Source organism: Rissa tridactyla, chromosome 4 (genome assembly GCF_028500815.1).
Source record: "Rissa tridactyla isolate bRisTri1 chromosome 4, bRisTri1.patW.cur.20221130, whole genome shotgun sequence".
In the NCBI taxonomy this organism is placed as follows: Eukaryota; Metazoa; Chordata; class Aves; order Charadriiformes; family Laridae; genus Rissa; species Rissa tridactyla.
The window spans coordinates 2,462,412-2,481,460 of NC_071469.1; the positions used below are offsets into that span (position 1 = coordinate 2,462,412).

The 19,049-nt window shown below is 60.1% G+C and overlaps 1 protein-coding gene across 1 annotated transcript in view; it reads right to left on the reverse strand.

Moving 5' to 3' along the window:
- Window positions 1-630: 630 nt before the first annotated feature.
- Window positions 631-19,049, reverse strand: part of KDM2A (lysine demethylase 2A) — a 52,057-nt gene continuing 33,638 nt past the window's right edge. Inside the window, 12 exon segments of the mRNA XM_054198696.1 lie at window positions 631-1,715; window positions 1,969-2,184; window positions 2,289-2,447; window positions 2,822-2,985; window positions 4,104-4,762; window positions 4,764-4,817; window positions 5,988-6,077; window positions 6,157-6,288; window positions 7,072-7,338; window positions 9,030-9,113; window positions 15,977-16,398; window positions 17,862-17,988. Of these exon segments, the coding sequence (XP_054054671.1) occupies window positions 1,534-1,715; window positions 1,969-2,184; window positions 2,289-2,447; window positions 2,822-2,985; window positions 4,104-4,762; window positions 4,764-4,817; window positions 5,988-6,077; window positions 6,157-6,288; window positions 7,072-7,338; window positions 9,030-9,113; window positions 15,977-16,398; window positions 17,862-17,988 (2,556 nt within the window). The 3' untranslated portion in view covers window positions 631-1,533.

A 19,049-nucleotide genomic window follows, 5' to 3' on the forward strand; every position in this document is an offset into this window, starting at 1 on the left:
GCTGCCGGGGGCGGGGGGGGGGGGGTCCGAGGCCGGGGAGAGAGATGGGGTGGGGGGGTCCTGACACCGGGGGAGAGCTGGGGAGCGTCCGGTCCCAGGGAGGGGGGGGACAGGGAAGGAAATAAAATAGTGACCCAAAAAAAGAAGATTCCAAGTTTTTGTTTTTTTTTTTTTTTCTTCTCTCCTTTTTTTTTTTTTGTAGTTTTTTTTTTTGTCATTTTTTCCCCCTCTTTTGTTTCTTGGTTTTTTTTTTTTTCCTTTTTTTTTTTCTTTTTTTTTCTTTTTTTTTTTTTTTAAAGTGCAAAAAGCTCTCCGCTGCCCTAGAGAGAGGTTCTTTGGACCGACCATTCATTGCAAAGGCAGCTAAAAAGGGGGGGGGGGGGGCGGGAGGAGTTGGAGGAGGGGGGGGGGGGGGCCGGGAAAAGGAGAGGACAACGCAGCGGGGTGCCAAGTTTGGCCCCGGGCCACAGAGAAGCCTTCCCCCCTCCAGCCTTGGTGCCCCCCACCCCCCCCGCCCCGAGTGCTTGATGATGCCGGGAGCTGGAGAGGAAGGGGAGGAAGAGGAGGCAGCTCCTGTTTCCCCCCCCCCAACCCCTACTCCGTCTGCCCCCCCCCCGGCTGTCCCCCCCACCTCCGTGCGCTCACTCACCCCCGGGCTGATGCTTTCCGAGTCCTCCCTGAGCTCTGATGTACCTGTGGTCACTCCCGGCCCCAGCCGTCACCTCTGTGCGGGGACAGACGAAGAGGCCCCCCCACCCCCCCCCCGGAGTGGAAGCGCAGCATCATCCCCCCCCAGCCCCTAAACTGAGCCTCCCCGGGCAGGGGGAGAACGGGCTATAAAGCCCCCGGCTCCTGGCCGGAGTCTGGCCGGAGAACCCGTGACACCGCGGCCCTCCAGACTAAAAAGATGCAGGAGAGCGGTGGGAGAAGGGGGGGGGCTCCATCGCAGCCCCCTCCCCGCTTTGATACGGAGGAGGGAAAGGGTCGGGGGGGGGGCTGAGAGCGCGGCGGTGGTGGCAAGGAGGGGTTTGTTCCAGCTCTGCTCCCGCTTCCTTGGGGAGACCTTGACCCTCAAAAGCTTTGTGCTAACGGGGAAGTGACAAGTGTTTCAAGGCAAGGAGACGACGGGGAGGAGGGGAAAAGCTGGGGGGGGGTGGTGTGTGTGTTGGGTGGGGGGGGGGAGGAAGAGGGTGCCCCATTTCTCCGCACAGAGATCTCTATTCCAACCTCCGCCTTGGAAGCGGCCAGCCTCCGGGCCCAGGCTCCCGGCCATTTGCCCGTTCCTCCTCTGGTACTGGCCAGCCTGGCGGGACCATCTTCATCGGCAGAAAGTCCCGGGGAAGGAGGAGGAGGAAGAGGAGGAGGAGGAGGAGGAAGGACGGTGGAGCCAGGCCAGCAGCGGCCCTGCCTGCCGAGTCAGATGGGAGGCAACGGCAGGACACAGAGGGCAAGGCGGGGAGGCGGAGGAGCGGTTCTCCGAGAGGGGTGGGATGGGCTCTTTTCCTTCTCCTCAGTCTGCCCCGGGGAGGGTCTCTAGCTGATTTTTTGGATCAGCTTCTCATCGGACAGGCAGTAGAGGCTGTTGATGGACAGGTCCGAGATGAAGTGCTCACAGGCTTTGCGGGTGATCTGTTTGCAACCTCGCAGGTCGATTAGAGTGACGTTGGAGATGCGGCGCAGGTACAGCAAGGCCTGGTCCGTCAGCTTATTGCAGCCTGCGGGGAGAGGAGAGGAAGAATCAGAACGGTTCTGGTTAGACGGGACCTCGAAGATCATCTAGTTCCACCCCACGGGCAGGGACACCTCCCGCCAGCCCAGGTTGCTCCAAGCCCCGTCCAACCTGGCCTTGAACCCCTCCAGGGATGAAGAGTGAGCTGCAAGGCCTCCACGAAACCAGAGCTGGGAGGGCAGAGGAAGCCACTTAACGCCGGCAAGATCAACCAGGGCCACCCAGAGCCTCGTACCCACCTGCCATGTTGAGTTCGGTGAGGGAATTGCGCGTGGAGGAGCCCACGGCCGTGAGGAGGTTGGCCGACTGGTCCGTAAGGTGGTTGCAGTGGCTGAGGTCGAGGCGGGAGAGCAAGGGCATATGGCGGATGATCAGCCGCAGCGTGGCGTCGGTGATGTCCAGGCCAGCGAGCCGGAAATCGATCATGTTGCGGAGTTTGCTGCGATTGTCCTGACCTGCAAAGGGAGAGGAGAAGCTGAGCGTCGGGTATTCCGGATCCGGCAATCGCCTCGCCGCTCTCCTCCGACTCCCTGCCGCCCCAGCCTGGCCAACAGCTTACTGGGTTTGTCTGTTGGAGGCGTGAGTAAGTCCCGGATCTGAGGGTCCTTGATTCCTACTGCCCACCGAAGATCGAGGGTCCTGAGAAGGGGGCAGCTGGAGGTACTGAGAGCACAGACCGCAGACCAGGAACAGCCCGCTAAGATGAGGTCTTTCAAACCTGCCGGGAGAAGGGAAGAGACGTAACAAGTCAGACAGGCTTGGGAAGCTCCGAAATATCCCAGATCTCAGCCTTCTTCATCCAGGAACGCGAGGAAGCAGCTCCCCAACCTGCCTGGGGTGGGAAGGGGAGCCGGGCGCCCCGAAGGAAAGGTTAGGAGACAGCCATGGGAAACCACATCACCGTCATCCCACACCATCGACCAACCGACCACACCACCCAGCGCCGGGTGCCGCGATCCAGGCACCCAGGATTTTTTCAAGCCGGTGGGTACCAGGGTGCAGAACCCATCTCTCGCTCTACTGCAGCCGTCAGGAAGCCTTGGGGCAGGCTGGTGACACCCCCCACCACCACCCCCTCCAGCCCACCCTCACCTGGCAGCCTGTTGACGAGCCACGTTAGCTGTTTTTTGGAGATATTGGTCCAGCTGAGGTCGAGGCTGACCGGCTGTCTTTTGATGATGCCGCTCAACGCCTGGGGGGTGATGGACTTGCACCTGCTTAAATCTATCTTCGTCCACAATCTCTTGTCACAGCACCTGGGGAACGAGGACAAGGCTGAAAGCTGAGCCCCCGAGAGCGGTGGCGGGGTGGGGGGACGACACACAAGAGACGGCCAGCGGGTTGCTCGGCTTCGGGGAGGAGAGCAGCCCGGGCATGGCCACGGGGAGGTTTCTGAGGCTGCCTGGCCACCAGGGTTGCCCAGTACGGCCCCAGCGGGCTTTTGCTGCCATGTAACAAGACTCCGAGTCGCAGCTGTCTGCCTGCTTGCCCGGCCCCCCCCGCCGCCCCCTTCCGGGTGCTCCTCCTGCCAGGGCGAAGATCTCCAGCATCCTGGCTCCCAGCAGGCAAAACACTCGGCCCGGTCCCACCCCACGGCCTCAGGAGCTGCGACAGAGCCCGGAGGCGGCACAAACTCCTCCCTCTCCCACGGGAAATCCCATGGCAGCTCAGCTGTGCCCCTGAAGATGCCACAGCAGTGGCAGGTGAGGGGATGCTGGGCCACCGTCCCACCGTTCCCACCAGCCGCTGATCAAAGCGGGCCAGTCCTTTCCCGTTGTGCCATTCCCGCTGCTCAGCGGTTAGAAACCTCCTAGTTTCCAGTCCCCGTCTGTTCCCAAGCCCTCCATCCACAGCTGTCCCGCTGCCAGCATTGTCTTCAGGCCTGCCACCACCTCCCCCCACCATCCCCCCGAGGCATTTCCAGCCAGCAAACCCATCCCAGCCTGCTGGGAGGCCGAGGCAGGACGGGAGGCAGGGAAAAGCAAGGACCGTGCTGGGTGGCAGGCGAGGAAAGGGCAGCGGCACCTCGCAAGGACACGGCAGGGGACACAGGTGCTCAGGTGACAGCACAGCCTGCCACCGTCTCCCAACAGAAGGGACAGGAGGAAAGGGACGATAAAGACCGGTGTACATATGGCAGAGGCAGCAGCCAGCGGGGTCCGAGGACAACGCTGCCCGGCAATGCCAGCTCCGGGGAGCGAAGGGAGGACATCGAGGCGAGATCCTTTCCCCCCCGGCTTCTCTCCGGCTGCCCATCAGGCACAAGGCTCGGTGTGGCCATGCCCGGTCCAGAGGCCAGGACAGGGGCAGGCCTGGCTGTGTGTCCCGTCCCCCCCCGCCGTCCCCAGCCGTCACCACGTGTCCCCAGACTCACCACTTGTACCAGGTCTTGCACACCCGCATGCACTCGCAGAGCTCCCTGCGAGTGAGGTAGCGGAAGACGGACATCCACACCTCGCGTTGCATCCAGCTCTCCTCGCCCTCCTGCGCCCGGCCCCCTCGGCCGTTTAGCCGGGCCGCCCCCCCCTCCTCCGCGTTCTCGTCCTCCTCCTCCTCTTCCTCCTCATCCTCCTCGGCGGCCGCCTCCTCCTCCCCGCCGCCCCGCAGGGGCATCCTGGCAGGCGCATGGCGCATGACCACGCGGGGGGAGTGCTGCAGGTTGGTGGAGGAGGCCGTGATGGCTTGCAGCTTGGGGACGATAGAAGTGCCGTGGACGTCTTTGGTGGGGCGTTGAAGCGTCACGGTGAGGTAGGAGCCGTGGAGCTTGGCCTTCTCCACCTCCGACAGCTCCTTCTTGCCGCTGGGGTTGTTCTCCTTCTCCCGCACCATGGTTCGCTCGGTGGCCTGGAGCCGCAGCAGCTGCCGTCGCTTGAAGCGCTCGTCTCTGCTGGCGCTGTGGTGGTCGCTGGGGCCGGCTCCCGGGGACGAGCGCGTCACCACACCTCGCGGTGACGCTGGGTCGTGGATCAGCTGCAGCATGGGGGTGGGCGAGTTGGGCGGGGGGGTCAGGGGCTCCTCGCAACTCCGCAGGGGGCCGCAGCACCTTGGCTTGCGCCGTGTCGTCGTCGCTCTCCTCCACCTTCCGTTTCTGCGGGGAATTGGGGTGGCAGGTTAGCGGGGATGGAGCCACGGTGGGCTCCCCCTCTCCTCTTCCCCAGGACAACACGCACGGTGCCAGCAGGGTCTGCACCAGCAGTGCCCAGTACCACCAGGACCGGAGTCCTCCCCCCACACACACACCAGCAACCAACATTTTCCTTCCCCCCTCCACAAAGGGGGTGTCCCCTGAGGTTGGGGGTGGCTTCCACTCCGTGCCTGACAGTCTCTCGTCTCTTGCAGTGGAAAGTCTCAGGATCGCAGCTCAGCACAAGACACCGTGGGGACAAGGGGTGCTCATCACATCCGCTCCAAGTGCTGGGGGACCCAGGAGCCAGGCAGATGTGCACCCCGAGCATGCACATCACCCCCGAGAAGGTGAAGGTGCCCCAGGGAGGCTGTTCCCTGCCCTGGCTTGCCTTAGCTGCCGCGCTTCCATCCACGGCAGCGGGCACGGTCCTACAGGCGATGCGCCAGCCGTAGGCCGGTGTCCTGGGCAGCGCTGGCCGTCGCCAGAGGGCCAGCTGTTGCCGCACGCAGTCCGTTTGCTGCCCAGCAGAGGAACTCAGCTGCCGCTTCGGCAGGAGCCTGGCCTTGGCCTGCTGATGGGCTCTCTGGGAGCCAGGGACAAAGAGCAGGGGGGTGTCAGCTCACCCCCCGGCAGGAACCCAGGACCAGACTGTGGCAGGATGCTGCCAGGCCCCCAAGTGCTGCTGTGCTGCACCTCCAACGACTCCCACTCTCACCAGCCACTGCCCAACTGGTCCCCTGGATTGCACTGGTGCCTGCCTGCCCTCCAGCCCACTTGTGCAGCCCAGCCTGGCTGAACACTTCCTATCAGGATGCTGCGGATGGAGGACATGCATCACAGAATGGTTTAGAATGGTTTGGGTTGGAAGGGACCTTAAAGCCCATCCAGTGCCACCCCCTGCCCTGGGCAAGGACACCTCCCACCAGCCCAGGTTGCTCCAAGCCCCGTCCAACCTGGCCTTGAACCCCTCCAGGGATGGGGCAGCCACAGCTTCTCTGGGCAACCTGGGCCAGGGGCTCACCACCCTCACAGCCAAGAATTTCTTCCCAATATCTCATCCAAATCTCCCCTCTTCCAGTTTAAAACCGTTCCCCCTCATCCTGCCCCGCAACAGCACAGCTCGCCTCCTACCTGGCCCTTCTCTGCGTCGTCACCCTGGTAGCATTTGGGGCACTCCCAGCAGTTGGGGAGCTCGTCGTTGAGCAGCCCTTCCCCATCCATCTGCGAAGAGAAGAGGGCAGTCAGCAGCAGTCCTTCCCCACAGCCCAGCTCCCCCTGCGCCAGCGCCCGCGCCGCTCACCTGCAGGCAGCCAGGGTGAACAATCTCGTTGCAGATACAGCACTCCATGAGCTTCTTCTCAAAGTCCTGCGAGTCTTCGTTCTGATCCACCTCCCCGCAAAGTGCACACGTGACCGAGTGAGGCAGCCTGGGCTACAAAGGAAAGCAGGGGTGAAACCAGGGCAAGGGGAGACAGCCTTCTCCCTTTCCTCCTTCTCTCCACCATTGCTTGAATCATGGGGAAACACAGAATTGTAGGGGTTGGAAGGGACCTTTGGAGACCATCTAATCCGACCACCTGACAGAGCAGGTTCACCTAGAGCAGGCTGGACAGGAACGCATTGAGGTGGGCTTTGAGTATCTCCAGAGACGGAGACTCCACAGTCTCTCCGGGCAGCCTGTTCCAGCGCTCCGCCACCCTCAAGTAAAGTTTTTCCTCATGTTTAGACGGGAGTTTCCTGTGTTCCAGCTTGTGCCCATCGCCCTTTGTCCTGTCGCTGGGCACCGCTGAAAAGAGCCTGTCCCCATCCTCTTGACACCCGCCCTTGAGATACTGACAAGATCCCCTCCCAGGCTTCTCCTCTCCAGGCTAAACAGACCCAGGTGTCTAAGCCTTTCCTCATCCTACATTCCCTCGATCATCTTCGTAGCCCACCACTGGACTCTCTCCAGTCCTTCTTGAACTGGGGAGCCCAGAACTGGACCCAGTACTCCTGATGTGGCCTCACCAGGGCAGGGCAGAGGGGGAGGACGACCTCTCTCAATCTGCTGGCCACGCTCTTTTTAATGCGCCCCAAAAGTGCAAGCGAAGGGGCCAACTATCCCCCAGGAATCAAACTCGGTCACCGCCCCTCTCTGTCTGACCCCGATCGGCCACACAGAGTCGCTGCCAGGCTGCAGAAGACTTCTGAGAAGAGGATCAGGCCGCAGACTCACCGCTAAGCATTGCCGGAGGACGCAGGACTGCTTCATGCGGCCAGGCCCACCAAACTTCTTCATGTCCCTGCAATAGTGGCACATGCCACACTCGCCCTGCATGCAAGCCTTGCATTTTCGGCACCGCACCCGCCTCCGCCTGGCGCCTGACACGATGGGAGAGACCGTAGGCCTGACGGGTGTCGGGCGAGGGGTTGGCTTCATGGTGTGAGGCTTGGTGATGGGGATGGTGGGCAGGCGCACCCTCAGCCGGGCCTGGAGCTTTAACTGGCGATAAAAATAGAGAGAAGTGGTGTGAGATGAGTGAAACGTTCGGCTTGGATGAGAAAGCCTCTGATCCCCGGCTCCCTCACCTCTCTGCAGACAAAGGAACCTGTATTGGCACTGCCCCGGACAGCTTCTCCTCCAGCGCCCTCGTTCAGCCTTCGCCACCCCATACCAAGAGCTCTCCCATCCTCCCACCCCCCCATCAGGAATCAGAAATGGGTCTGAAGAGGGCTGCTGAGTCCAAAAAGCATCACGGTGCTCCAAATCAGCCACTCTTTCCTTCTGAGGCAAGGAATGACAAAGTCCACCTGGGGAACCGGAAAGGTTGTCCTCTCTCTGTGCCACCCAAGTCCCTCCGCCAGCTGCGCACGGGGACGGGGCTCAGCTCTGACATGAGCATTCTGATCACTCTTTGGGGAACACCCAAGCACCGCTGTTCACAGCGCCGGTGGGACAGCACAGCTCTCCAGCAGACACCTGCCACCACACGTCCCACCAGCCCTCACAGCATCCTTCTGGGATCGGCCGTGATGGCGTGTGCATTCCAGCTGACGGGCTCGGGGAAGGGCAGGCACCCAAAAAAACCCAGTACAAGGACAGGGTCGGGGATGCGCCAAGCATCTGAGCCCTGCATCCGAAGTGCGCAGACATCTCCCGGTCTTTTCTCCCAGAAAAGCTGCCCGAGACGCTTGTGCTGCTGAAGGACCAGGAAATCACGCTGGATCCCCTTGGGCAGGGCAGGCAGGTAGAGACAGGCACCTCCAAAGGGCAATCCGAGAGGCTTGTTTGTCTGCAGACACCCAGACGGGGTGTTACCCACCCTTCCCAGTGCGGTGGGGTCCTGCTCTTCCCATACGCCTGCCCGTGAGCCCGTCTCCCGGCAGGAAGGAAGCAGTGACCTACGGGAGCCGTCCTGCTGGGCCAGGGGAAGGCAGGCTGCGGAGGGGAAGTCCGGCCAGCCGGCGGCTCCTCGCCTCCATCAGCCCAGCGAGCGCAGCCTGGGCTGTGCCCCAGCTTTGGGCCCTGGGTTATGAGCACAGCTGGGGAAGGGAGGGCACGGGCGCGCTGAAGGGTCCTTTTCCCGAGAAAAAGGGAAAGGTTTCTACCGGCTATCTGCAGGTTGAGACCCCCAAGAGGGAGCTGCCTTCCTTTGGGTTGCGAAAGGCAACGCTACAGTGCGGGCATCGTGCTGGCAGGGGCTGGGACCTGGCAGCGAGGGGCCGGGCCCACCGAAGAGGCAGGGCGGATGCTGATCATCAACGCCCAACACCTCGCTCTTCATCTCTTGGGAAACGCAACAGCAACAGGCTCCCCTGACACACAATACCACCCAGGACCCCCTTGTCAAGCCAGAGAGCTCGCTTTAGAGGATCGTCCCACCAAAAGCAGGGCTCCGGCTCCTCTGAGCACGACTGAGGGGCTGGAGAACATGGAGCAGCTGGTGCTGACCTAGTTACCACCCATCGGCTGGTGACCGGCATGGTGGGAGACCTCCACCACTGCCAGCGAACAGGTTTGCCCGCGGTGCTATGGAGGCGTTTGCGTGCCATGCCCCTCTGCACTGCCCCATTTCTGCCCGTCGGCTCCAGCCTCCGTGGCAGGTACGGAAGCGATGCGACCACACCGCGGTGGCAGGTCCCCAGCTCAACCACACGCGACGCCCGCCCAGCTCCGCTCCCGGCAGCTCCTACCTTATCTCTCTTGGGCCACTGGACGATGGGGATGCCTGTAAGTGCCAGTTTGGGGTCGCTGTTCGCGTATTCTTCTAGCAGCAGCTAATGGAGAGAGAGGGAGGGGGGAAGAAAAAAAAAAAAATAAAAAATAAGAGACAAAAAGCACAGGTGGGAGCAGAGCGAAACAAGGCTCCCGCCAGCGAGGCGGGCTCCGACCAGATGCCAAGGCCAGCACGCTTCAAAGGCGGCTGGGAAGGAGCCCTCCTTCTACCCACGCCCGCCAGCAACGATCCCTCCCCACGTTAGGCAGACAAGCTCCGTCGAGTCGATCTGCACGAGCGCTTTCATCAGCCGCCTTTCAGCCTCCAGGCCCCGCTCTCTGCGGTGGCAGGGGGGGAGAGCGCCAAGCTTTTGCAATCCAGGGGGATTTACGGTGGGGGGGGGGGGGAAGCACGAGGGTCCCTCCGTCTCTCCCCGCGGTGGTCCCCGGGTGTGGGGTAGCTGCGGGGTGCAGCGGCGGCAGGACGCGGTGACCCAGCAGCCCTGGGGCAAGCTGCCAGGTAGCCAAAAAGCTGCTCCCCGGCACTTGCCTCGGGGTTTGGCTTTTGGCATGACAGATGCCTCGGCCCCCACCGGACCGGCACGCTGCCCTCCGGGCACCCTCGCTCTCGGTGGATGGGGACTCCCTGCAGTCACCCTGTCCCTTTTGTCCCCCCAGCTCCTCCATCGCAGCCCCCTCCCCAGCGGCCCATTCCCTACCGAATTTGCCAGTTGCAAAGGTGCTTTATTTACTCGGCGTTGCCATGACTACGCAAGGCAGGAGCCTCCTGCCGGCATCCCCCAACGCGTGGCGGTGCTTCCCGCTGCCAGGCCGTGCCAGGGCAGGGGCCGGCTGGTGTGTTGTCCCCCACCGCGCCGTGGGGGCTGCGCGCTCCCAGGCCCGGTACAGGCTTACCGGGGCTCCCTCGGTTCCTTCTCGGGCGGAAGGAAGCCGCAGCCTCCCCTCGGCGCAGGGTGCTGCCTACAGACTTTCCGCCTCCCCGCCAGCCCTTCCCACGAGCGCACGCCGAAAAGAAAAGGTCAGGGGCTGGAGGTGGGGGTGTCCCCAATACATACGTGTGGGCAGGGAACTGCAGCCTCCCCCCTGGCCGGGGCACCGCGGGGGGTGGCGGTGGCTAGGGCATGCTCTGAGCCGGGGGTGCTAAGGGGGTGGCGGGAGGCGGGGGGGGAACGTCAGGGTCTCGGGGCTGCATCTGGCTCGGTGTCGAGGTGGGCGACAGCCCCTTCGTCCTCTCTGACCCCTCGCGCTCTGGATGGTGCCGGGGGGACAAGGCAGGGGGTACCCCGGGAGCTCACCGCATGCTTCCCCAGGAACTCGGCACCAGCGAGCGCGCCCCAGGGAAGGGGAGGGGAGAAGCGAGCCCAAGCACCAGCCAGGGACCCCCCTCCAGGGAAGTAAGGGTCCGTCCCCCCCGACCCCGCCGCGGTCCCCTCCCACCCTGGCTGGGTCCGGAGAGTCCCCGCGTCCCCTCCCCATCCCGCGAGCGTTGCCAACTGCCTGACCTTGCGCCTCTGGAGCTGCCGTGACTCTGGGGCGAAGTTTGCCGAGCCCTCTTTGTCTCGGTGCCCGCACTGCGAGGGCCGGGGCCCCCCCCTCTCCCCAGACACCTCCAGGGGCTGGCTCAATCTGAGCGGACCCGAGCCGGATCCCGGGTCTTCGGGGACATGGTTGGGGGAGCAGCCGTGCCCCCCGCCCCGAGAGCCCCCGGTTCCTCCCGGGCTCCGGCAACCGCACTGGCAACCTCGTGCTCCTCCCGAGGAGCCCTTGGGCAGCAGCGGCAGCTTCCTGAGCCTGAAACAATGCTGCTGCGTCACCCACATGCGGTTCCCAGCAATGCTTTGCAACGGGAAGATGGCAGAAGAGAAAAAAGCGAGCGAACGAGCAGAGGGCAGAGCCGTTCTGCTGCAGAGCCGGGAGGGGCCGGGACGGGCGGTTGGCGCCGCACGGATTGGCGCAGGGGCCCCCGAGAGCGGCGCGGCCCACCTTCTTCCCTCCCTCCCTCCGCCGCCGCAATCGGAGAAGCCGGGGGGCCAGGGTCCCCAGGGCCGGGGCAAGCCGGGGGGAGAGCACGGCGGAGAGCCCTCACCCCAGCCCCGCTCACGCCCAGCCTCCCCCGACGCCCTTCTTTTGTCTTCTCCGAAGTGGTTTTTTGGGGGGTTCCTGCTGGAACCCACCTGGGTCTAGGAGACAGCGCCGGCGTGAGCGGGGAGAAAGGGCTTTTAAATGAAGGCAAGGTGTGTGTGGGAGCGGGAAATCGTCCCCCAAAACACGCGGGCTGCAGGGATTGCACCCTCCCGACCTGGATGCACAAACCCTCCCCGACAAGTATCCCGTCAGCTAAAGTTTGGGAGCAGCTGTAGTCCCAAAGCCACCGGTGACCTAACCGCTAGAGGGGGACAAACCCATTCCGGGTGAAGCAAGGTCTCCCCAGCCAGCCCCACCTCCCTGAGACACCCCAACTTCCCCCCCCCCCAGCACCCCGCCTCCAGACCACCGCAATTAAAATGGAGGAAGCTCTTGAAATAAAGCAAGTTCCCCAAAGCAGCACTGGAGAACAGCGACCGCTCCCCACTCTTGATGCAGCCAAAGCATCTGTGGGCAGCCTCGGCTTTTGTCTCTCCTGCCCCTGGAGAGCCCAGGAAGCCACTGGGCCACCTGACTCCAGACTGGCACCACCTCGGGCACTCCCTGGCACAGGCTCTCCATGGATCTTGCTCTCTGCATCGCACCAGGGACAGCCAGCGTGGAGGACGTGCAGGGTGGCTCCTCCGTCACATCGCCAAGGTCAAGTGCATCAGGTGGCACGCTGAGGTGACAGCCGGTCGGGCAGGAGGGCAGAGGGGTCTCTGGCATGTCCATTTGGACAGCAATTGTGGAAGCATCAGGCATCTCGTGAACGTCACACCGCTGGCAGAGGCACGGGGAGAACCACCACGCATGGAGCTCAGCGCTTCACACCTGGCTTTAGTCTCATCTGACCTGGCCAGTGCTGCTGTCCCACCAAGGTGGGGACCTTTTCGGCACAGCTCACAAGCCCCCCTGGCCTTCCACATCCATCCCTGTGGAGTCAGGTCCCATTCCTCACCAATTCCTCTCTGCGCCCCATTGCCCTGCAGAGAATGGGGAACTCTGCGCTGTCCCCATGGCCACCGAGAGAGAGTGGAATGCCCTCGGACCACTCTCTCTTCCCAAGGGCGCTCATCGGTGCTTTTGCATCCCCCGGGCTTCAGCGAGCTGACATGTTTTCTGCTTCTTTTAGATGCGAGCACCTGGAGAAAGAAATTGTCTTGGGAAAGCAGATTCCAGCTGGCAGATTTCCTGGGGCAGGGAAAGGAGAACATGAGGCACGGAGGACGTTTCGGGCAGGTGTGACCCACAGGAGGAGCAGCCCAGGCAGACGAGGAGAGTAACACGCGTTCAGAGGGAGCGAGGAGATGTCTCTGACCATGGGGAGACCCAGGTACATGGGCAACGCCAGACCAGAGCCTTTGAGATGAGGTCCTGGAGACAGCATCCACACTTTTAGGAGAAGCTCTTCTTGTTTCTACAGCGCTTGGTGCTCCAACATCTCCATGCAGAGCCCAAATATAACCCCATCATGCCAGTTACTGAGGCCGCAGGGCTTGGTGGCCCCGTGGCAAGCGAATGGCTCAAAGGTGGGCTCAGCTCCCCACAAGTCAGCCGGCAGCAGGTCTGAGAGCTCTGAAGCCAGAGCCTCATGAACCACCCTGCTCCTCTGACGCCTAAATGAGGGAAACGACCCCAAGAGGGGTCAGAAGTGATGAACAGAAGCAGTCAAAAAACAGTGGGACCTCTCAGAAGTTCCCTCTTTGACAATGATCTTTCCAACAACCCCAGTCCAGGCCATCACCAAACACAGGGAGATTTTTCAGCAAGACATCAGTGCTACAAGGCAACAGGTCACAACCTCATTTTGCAAAGCCGGATCTTCTCCCGAGGCAGTGCTACAAGCCTTTTTGGTTTCTCCAGGCCCTCCCAGTTAAGCCACTGGAGAGCAGCTCTCAGTCACCGGCTCAGAAGGCAGCGACGTGGTGTCACCAGGAGCTTTCCAAGGGAGAGAGGCAAAGCTGGAAAGGTTAAGGAGAGGCAGAGGTGGCAACATGCTCTTCCTATTCAAGATGCCTGATGCAGCCTTGGTTTAGAGTCTCAGCAGGTGGACAATCCCACCTGCCACGGAGCTGGAAGCACATCTTTGTCACATCCAAAGTGTCACGTCCCAACACGTGATGGCTCCAGGCCCAATTCACGACAGGATAGAGAAGCGTATTTCTTCACATGACCCAACACATAGGACATCCTGAAGTCATGATCACCACATAAAACACTGGGAAAAGGCAGCATTTTCCTGCTCTTTGCCCGCTGCCGTGGGCCTGGGGACACCGGTTAGCAGAGGGTGGTGGGACAATTTGATCTGACAGGCAGATCAAGGTGCCAGGTCACTCCCTACCTGTGTGTCTGGCCTCTACGATGAGAAAACGCCATGTCCTGATCCCGGGTAGCACAAAAGCCTTCCGTACCACAACGTCTGCCTAACTGGAAGACAACTATGTAGTGATGGCAGCAGAGTTGGCGAGTGCTGAAAACACATTGGTTCTGTGCTTCTCTAGAGTGGGTCTTTCCCCAGAGGTCCTGCTGGCCAGATCCCAGGTCCATTAATGACCTCACTTGGTGACGTAAGGGTACCTGCTGCAGACCGACGGTCCCAGCGTGAGGCTAAGACGCTGTGGAGGACGCGCTCTTTCTGTTCAGTTTAAATCACTGAAAATGGATTAGGTTGTAGTTCTCCACTAGCGCATGAAGAGAAACAGCAGGTCTGGGGGGCAGCACGAGGGATCCCGCACGGATCACGCCTCCGAGAGCTGGGAGGGAAGGCAGGAGCATCAGAACAAGACCAGAGAAGGGAAGGGCCGCACTTACACACAGCCCCAGTAGAATTTCATTCTGGGACAGTCAGCTACAATTGCGCAACAACACAAAAGCTATTAGAGGAAGGAGCTACACCAAAGCTTACAGAGGAAACACAACTGAAATAGGATCTGTAGCCCCCATCATGAGTTACAGAGGCGTGGATGGTCACCTCTCACCTCTAGCTTGGTAACAACTTGTCCTGCCTTAAAAAAAAAATAAGGTATTCTCCATACAAGCTATCGATATTGAAAATTAGACCTTCACTCATCATGCTTTTCAGTCGCCACACCAGTTAAAAGGTTTAGCTAGAAACATCTTGCCCCTTTCTGCAGGATTTATAAGCCAACCTGCATTTGCCAGTTCCATCACCTTTAAGGAAAACCTAAGTTTTGGAAGTAGAAGTTTGCTGTAGTTTGATGAACTCGTCCTGTTTCCTCCAGCCACTGCAGTCTGGTGACCAAGGAATTCATGCCCCGAGGATGCCCTGTAGCACAGGCTCTACTTGGGAGGCTGCTAATAATCCTGAGGGAGAGAGTCCTGCAGCTCCGGATACTTCTGAGCCTCAGAGGACAGCAGGATTTAAGGAGCAAGGCCTTCGGGGAAGCTGTTTGCTCTGACCAGACTGCACGGGCTTTTGCTCATCTGCCAGGTACAACTGGACATGGGGGCTAGTGGGTCACATCCAAACCACAGCCACGCGTCCGTTAGCTCAAGGACACAACAAGTCCTTTGAACAGGTCTCAAAACCCAGCCGAACACCGACAACCTTGAATGTTCTGCCTTGAAAACACCCAACACACGACACCAGGCTCTCCTTTCTCGGTCCAAGGGGTGAAAGGCGGCGCTCACAGCTCAGTCCGAGTCTCTCCGGAGCATCACAGGGTTCGTGGCAGGGCCACCACGGCGGCTCAGAGACACACGTGCTGCATTCTCGAAGGCCACAGCACACACAGCGCACTTGAAAAAGCCACGGGAAACCAGAATTGCAGCCCACTAACAGCACCTACTCCCAGGCCTTCAGCCAAGCTCCACCAGAGCAGACGACAGCCCACCCTGGGACCCCAGAGCTGCGCCCTCCGCTCCAAAGGCGGCGGAGAGCCGGATTTACCAGACGACCCACCAAAAAAAAAAAATTAAAAAAAAAAAGATCAGGAGAGAGAAAAAACCCACGATGGCAAAGACTGAGATACACCCATGGCTGTATCTGTATGTCAGCGTCGGTACAGGCAAGCAGCTGAACAGATCACCATCAGCAAGGAAGGGAGCAGAAGGTAACTGGGGGTTTAGGGACTAAACTGGACTTTTGGGGAATAGAGCGAGGCTGACATGCTCACTTCAGTGCTGAAAGGGTTAAAACACCAAAAGTTCAGCACAACAGGTCTGGCAGATAGAGCTCGGGGTGTAAAGCAGGGTAGGGAAAAAGGAGAAAAAAAAAAAACAATGAAAAAAACCAAACTGACTCATATAACCTAAGGTCACATCTTCTGCAAACAGCTCAAAGAAAAAAGGGTTTCTTTGGGTTGTCTGGGGCAAGGAAACACCTGGGGCAAGGAAAGGGCTGCAACTGTCACAGTATCCAGCATCGCAAGGAGTCCACAGCCAGAACTGGAAACGAACTGCATCGCAAACGAGCGCTCTTGCGCCGACACCCGCAAGGGACCCAGCCAGGGCCCAGAGCGTCCCCAGTTAGTGGCTGGGAGCAGTAACTGCTCCTGCTAGCCATGACCCAAAATCCAAGCCAGGGCTGTCCCTCAGCCTCAGCCGGTATATCATCAGCCTCACATAGAGGAGGAAGAGGACACCAAGTCTCCAGAAACATCACCCCCTTGCCCCAGGATGGGGTTACAGTCGGAGTCAAGCACAGTTTTCCCTGTGGGAAAATGCCCTTCCACCTCCGATGCCGCAAGAAAGCGGATGGAGCCCTGGCAGCCCCGAGGAAGGGCAGCGCTTGCGGCTCCCTCACGCCTTTACGTACCTTGACGTCAGCGATGAGGGCGTCCTCATCCTCGATGCCGGTGGGAACGCACTTCTTGTGCAGAGGGAGCGACTCCAGTTTGTCCACGAGGCAGCGCAGCCCCTCCAGCTCAAACTGCGTCAGGTGGACCTTCCTGCTCTTGCGCGGGCTGCCACCATTGGGGTCCCAGGCCTGGCCGTTTTGGGAGCCCCGGCTGGAGTCGGAAGAGTCTATAGATGGGGTCTTCTTCAGACCTGGCAGGCTGCTCCGGCAGCTCTTGCCCAGTTCATCATAGTCCACATTGGCACCGTTGGCTATTGGGCTGGTGAGAATGGACCGCCTTGTGACCGGTCGCCTGGGTTCCTTCCCTGCTGCGTCATCCTCTTCTTCCTCCTCCTCCTCCTCCTCCATGTTTACCGAGTCCGAGGAGCTCAGCTCCATATCTGCCGGGATGGAGAAAGAGTGAGAGAACAGCATGGTGGCCAGACACGCACCCACAGGAGGCGTTCGGCTTCTAGAGGAATCCCCCCAGTTACGTCGAAGCAACAGATACGTACAGGGACAAGGTGAGAGGAAACGATGGGGCAGACAGTGGCAGAACAGCTAAAAACCTTTCCCATTCCTGGCTCGTTTTGTGTGAAGGCGAGGCATGAGACATGGGAAAACCTCCCAGAGGAGGGGACAGCAACACTCTAGGCTAAATTTAACAGAATCCTGGAATGGTTTGTGTTGGAAGGGACCTTTAAAGCTCATCTAGTCCAAGCCCCCTGCCACAGGCAGGGCCATCTTTCACTAGATCAGGTTGCTCAAAGCCCCGTCCAACCTGACTTTGCTTTTGGAGGACTTAGGATGTCCAGCCATCTGGTCCTGCGAGTGACTTGGGAATCCTGACCCTGCCTTCATCATGGGAGAAAGAGGATGTGGACTCGCTTGATGACCGTGAGGTCTCCGAGCCTGAGTGCGCAGGATAAAGCACCCCTCCGTTCCTTTTGGCTCTCTGCACAACCTTCACGCCGCTCAGCGGTAGAGAAAAGGCGACGAAGGCACTGGGGACCTCCAGGCAGGAGGAGGACAGAGACAGCCTTTCCCAACAGGGCGTTGAGGGACATCCCAACAGGGCCACAGGAGGAGGACAAGAGCAGGGAGCCGTGTCCCTCTGCTAGCACCCCTTGGGCAGAAATCAAAAGCCCCGAAGAGGCTGTGGCTGTGAGGAGAGGTGCCCAGAAGTCAGCATTTACAGCCTCATAGGGGAGCGAGGACAGATTTGCTTCGAGAGCCTCGGGTAGAAGCTATCCGGCTCTCTCCCACTCTGAAGAAGGGTCTCTAAGACACTCCTCGGGTCCTGCATACCTTGGCTGTAAAGAGGCCAAACGTTCCTTTTGCAAGGGACTCCCTGCCTTCCCTTGCACATAACCTTGACAGCGCTTTAAATTCTGTGCGCAGGAAGGCCCTGATGAGCAAGAAAGCGTTACTGCCGCACAGCCCACAGCACAGCGGTGGTTACTGCAACTTCCCTCCACCTCTTCTGTTAAAGGCTTTGCGCGTACCAGCAAGGCCAGGAACTTTGCGTGCTGGTTTCGCAGCTGCAAGGAACCTGGCCTGCTGCAGGGGCAAAGGAGGAAGCAAAAGCCGGGCTAGTTTTGACTTCTCGCTCAAAGGAAAAAAAGAAATAAATCGCGCCTCCTTCAGCCAGTCTGCAGTGCCCTCCGACCGCTCAGTGCGGCAAATAGGGAAGAGGGAGGAAATACCCGAAGAAACCACCTGGCGAGACTGAGGAAGCGATGGTCCCAAATGCTTCCCACAGAGCCCTCCCCTGCCCGAGCCAGACAGTTCCCCAGCTGGAGGGTGCAAGAAACCGCTTCGATACGGGTGAGGGAGGAATAAGGGCTGGAGAGCCACCGCTTACCCATACTGAGCGATTCCTTCTGAAAGTCCTTGGTCAGATGCGAGCGGCTGGTGATGCAGTAGACATAGCGCTCCAGCACGTACCAACACATCTCGTAATAGAAGGGATAACGAAACTTATTTGGGACCTGCGAAAGAGGCAAGGGGAAGGGGATCAGCTCAGGCTTCCATCGCCACCGGGCTGCACAGGGAGAGCTCTTATTACTGCTGCCTTCGGACCAGACCGATCTCCTCCTGAGAGACAGGAAATGCATGTCCATGTTTAACAGCATCATTCATGCTTCTGGCAGCCTGATGTAATTCTCCTCGCAAAAGGATATTATCCCCAGGCAGAGCAGAGACCAGGCGCTACTCACTCGCAAGCCATTAACATTTCATTTTTCTTTCTTAGCGTTGCAGCTCTTCCCCCACAGACCTCCTTCTCATTAGTGCGAGAAAGAAGTGGCGGATGCCACAAGAGATTTCAGTTGAAGGGAATGGTTCAAGCCCACTTCCCAAGCCCCAGCATGGCATCTGACAGGATTTGTACTGGGGGAGGGAAAGGGCTGGTCTATTAAGAGAGGTGTTACCAGCTCAGCTATTTAGCAGGGGCTCTGTCACATCAGCGCCGGCAATTCGCGCGCAGGCAGAAGATCTCCCTGACCCTGCTGCCTGCCTCGCACCTTCCTGAGGCTACGCAGGCACACGCTCCGTCGTCGTGTGTGTGTCTCAGCTGCTCTGGATGACGGTCTGACATCTGAGCGCTAACCCACAGGTCCTGCCTGCTACCGCACCCTGAACTGCTTTGGCCAACAGTCTGTCCATCACAGCCCAGGCGTGTCCCGAAGCTCCTCTAGAGGAGTCAAGCATGGCAGGACCCACCTCTCCACAAGGAGCAAGCGAGAACACCCACTTGCCAATGGCATTCTCAGCTCAAGACCTCAGGAAGCCTTTAGTTTCAGTGATCTCAGACCAGTCATCAAGGTTTAAGATCAACACCAGGCAGCAGCAGAAAGCAGCCAGGTAAGGGAAGAGGCAACACGCTGGACGAGCTCCATGGACGTGTTGCTGCCTTCCTCTTCAGGAAGCCAGCCGAGGTCCCCATCACACTCACAGCAAGGTTTCCAGACCCCTCAGAAGCCTGGAAGCTCGCTTCTTGACAACTAGAGTGGAGCAATCCGTGACAGGGTGATTCTGAACTTGCCTGCCT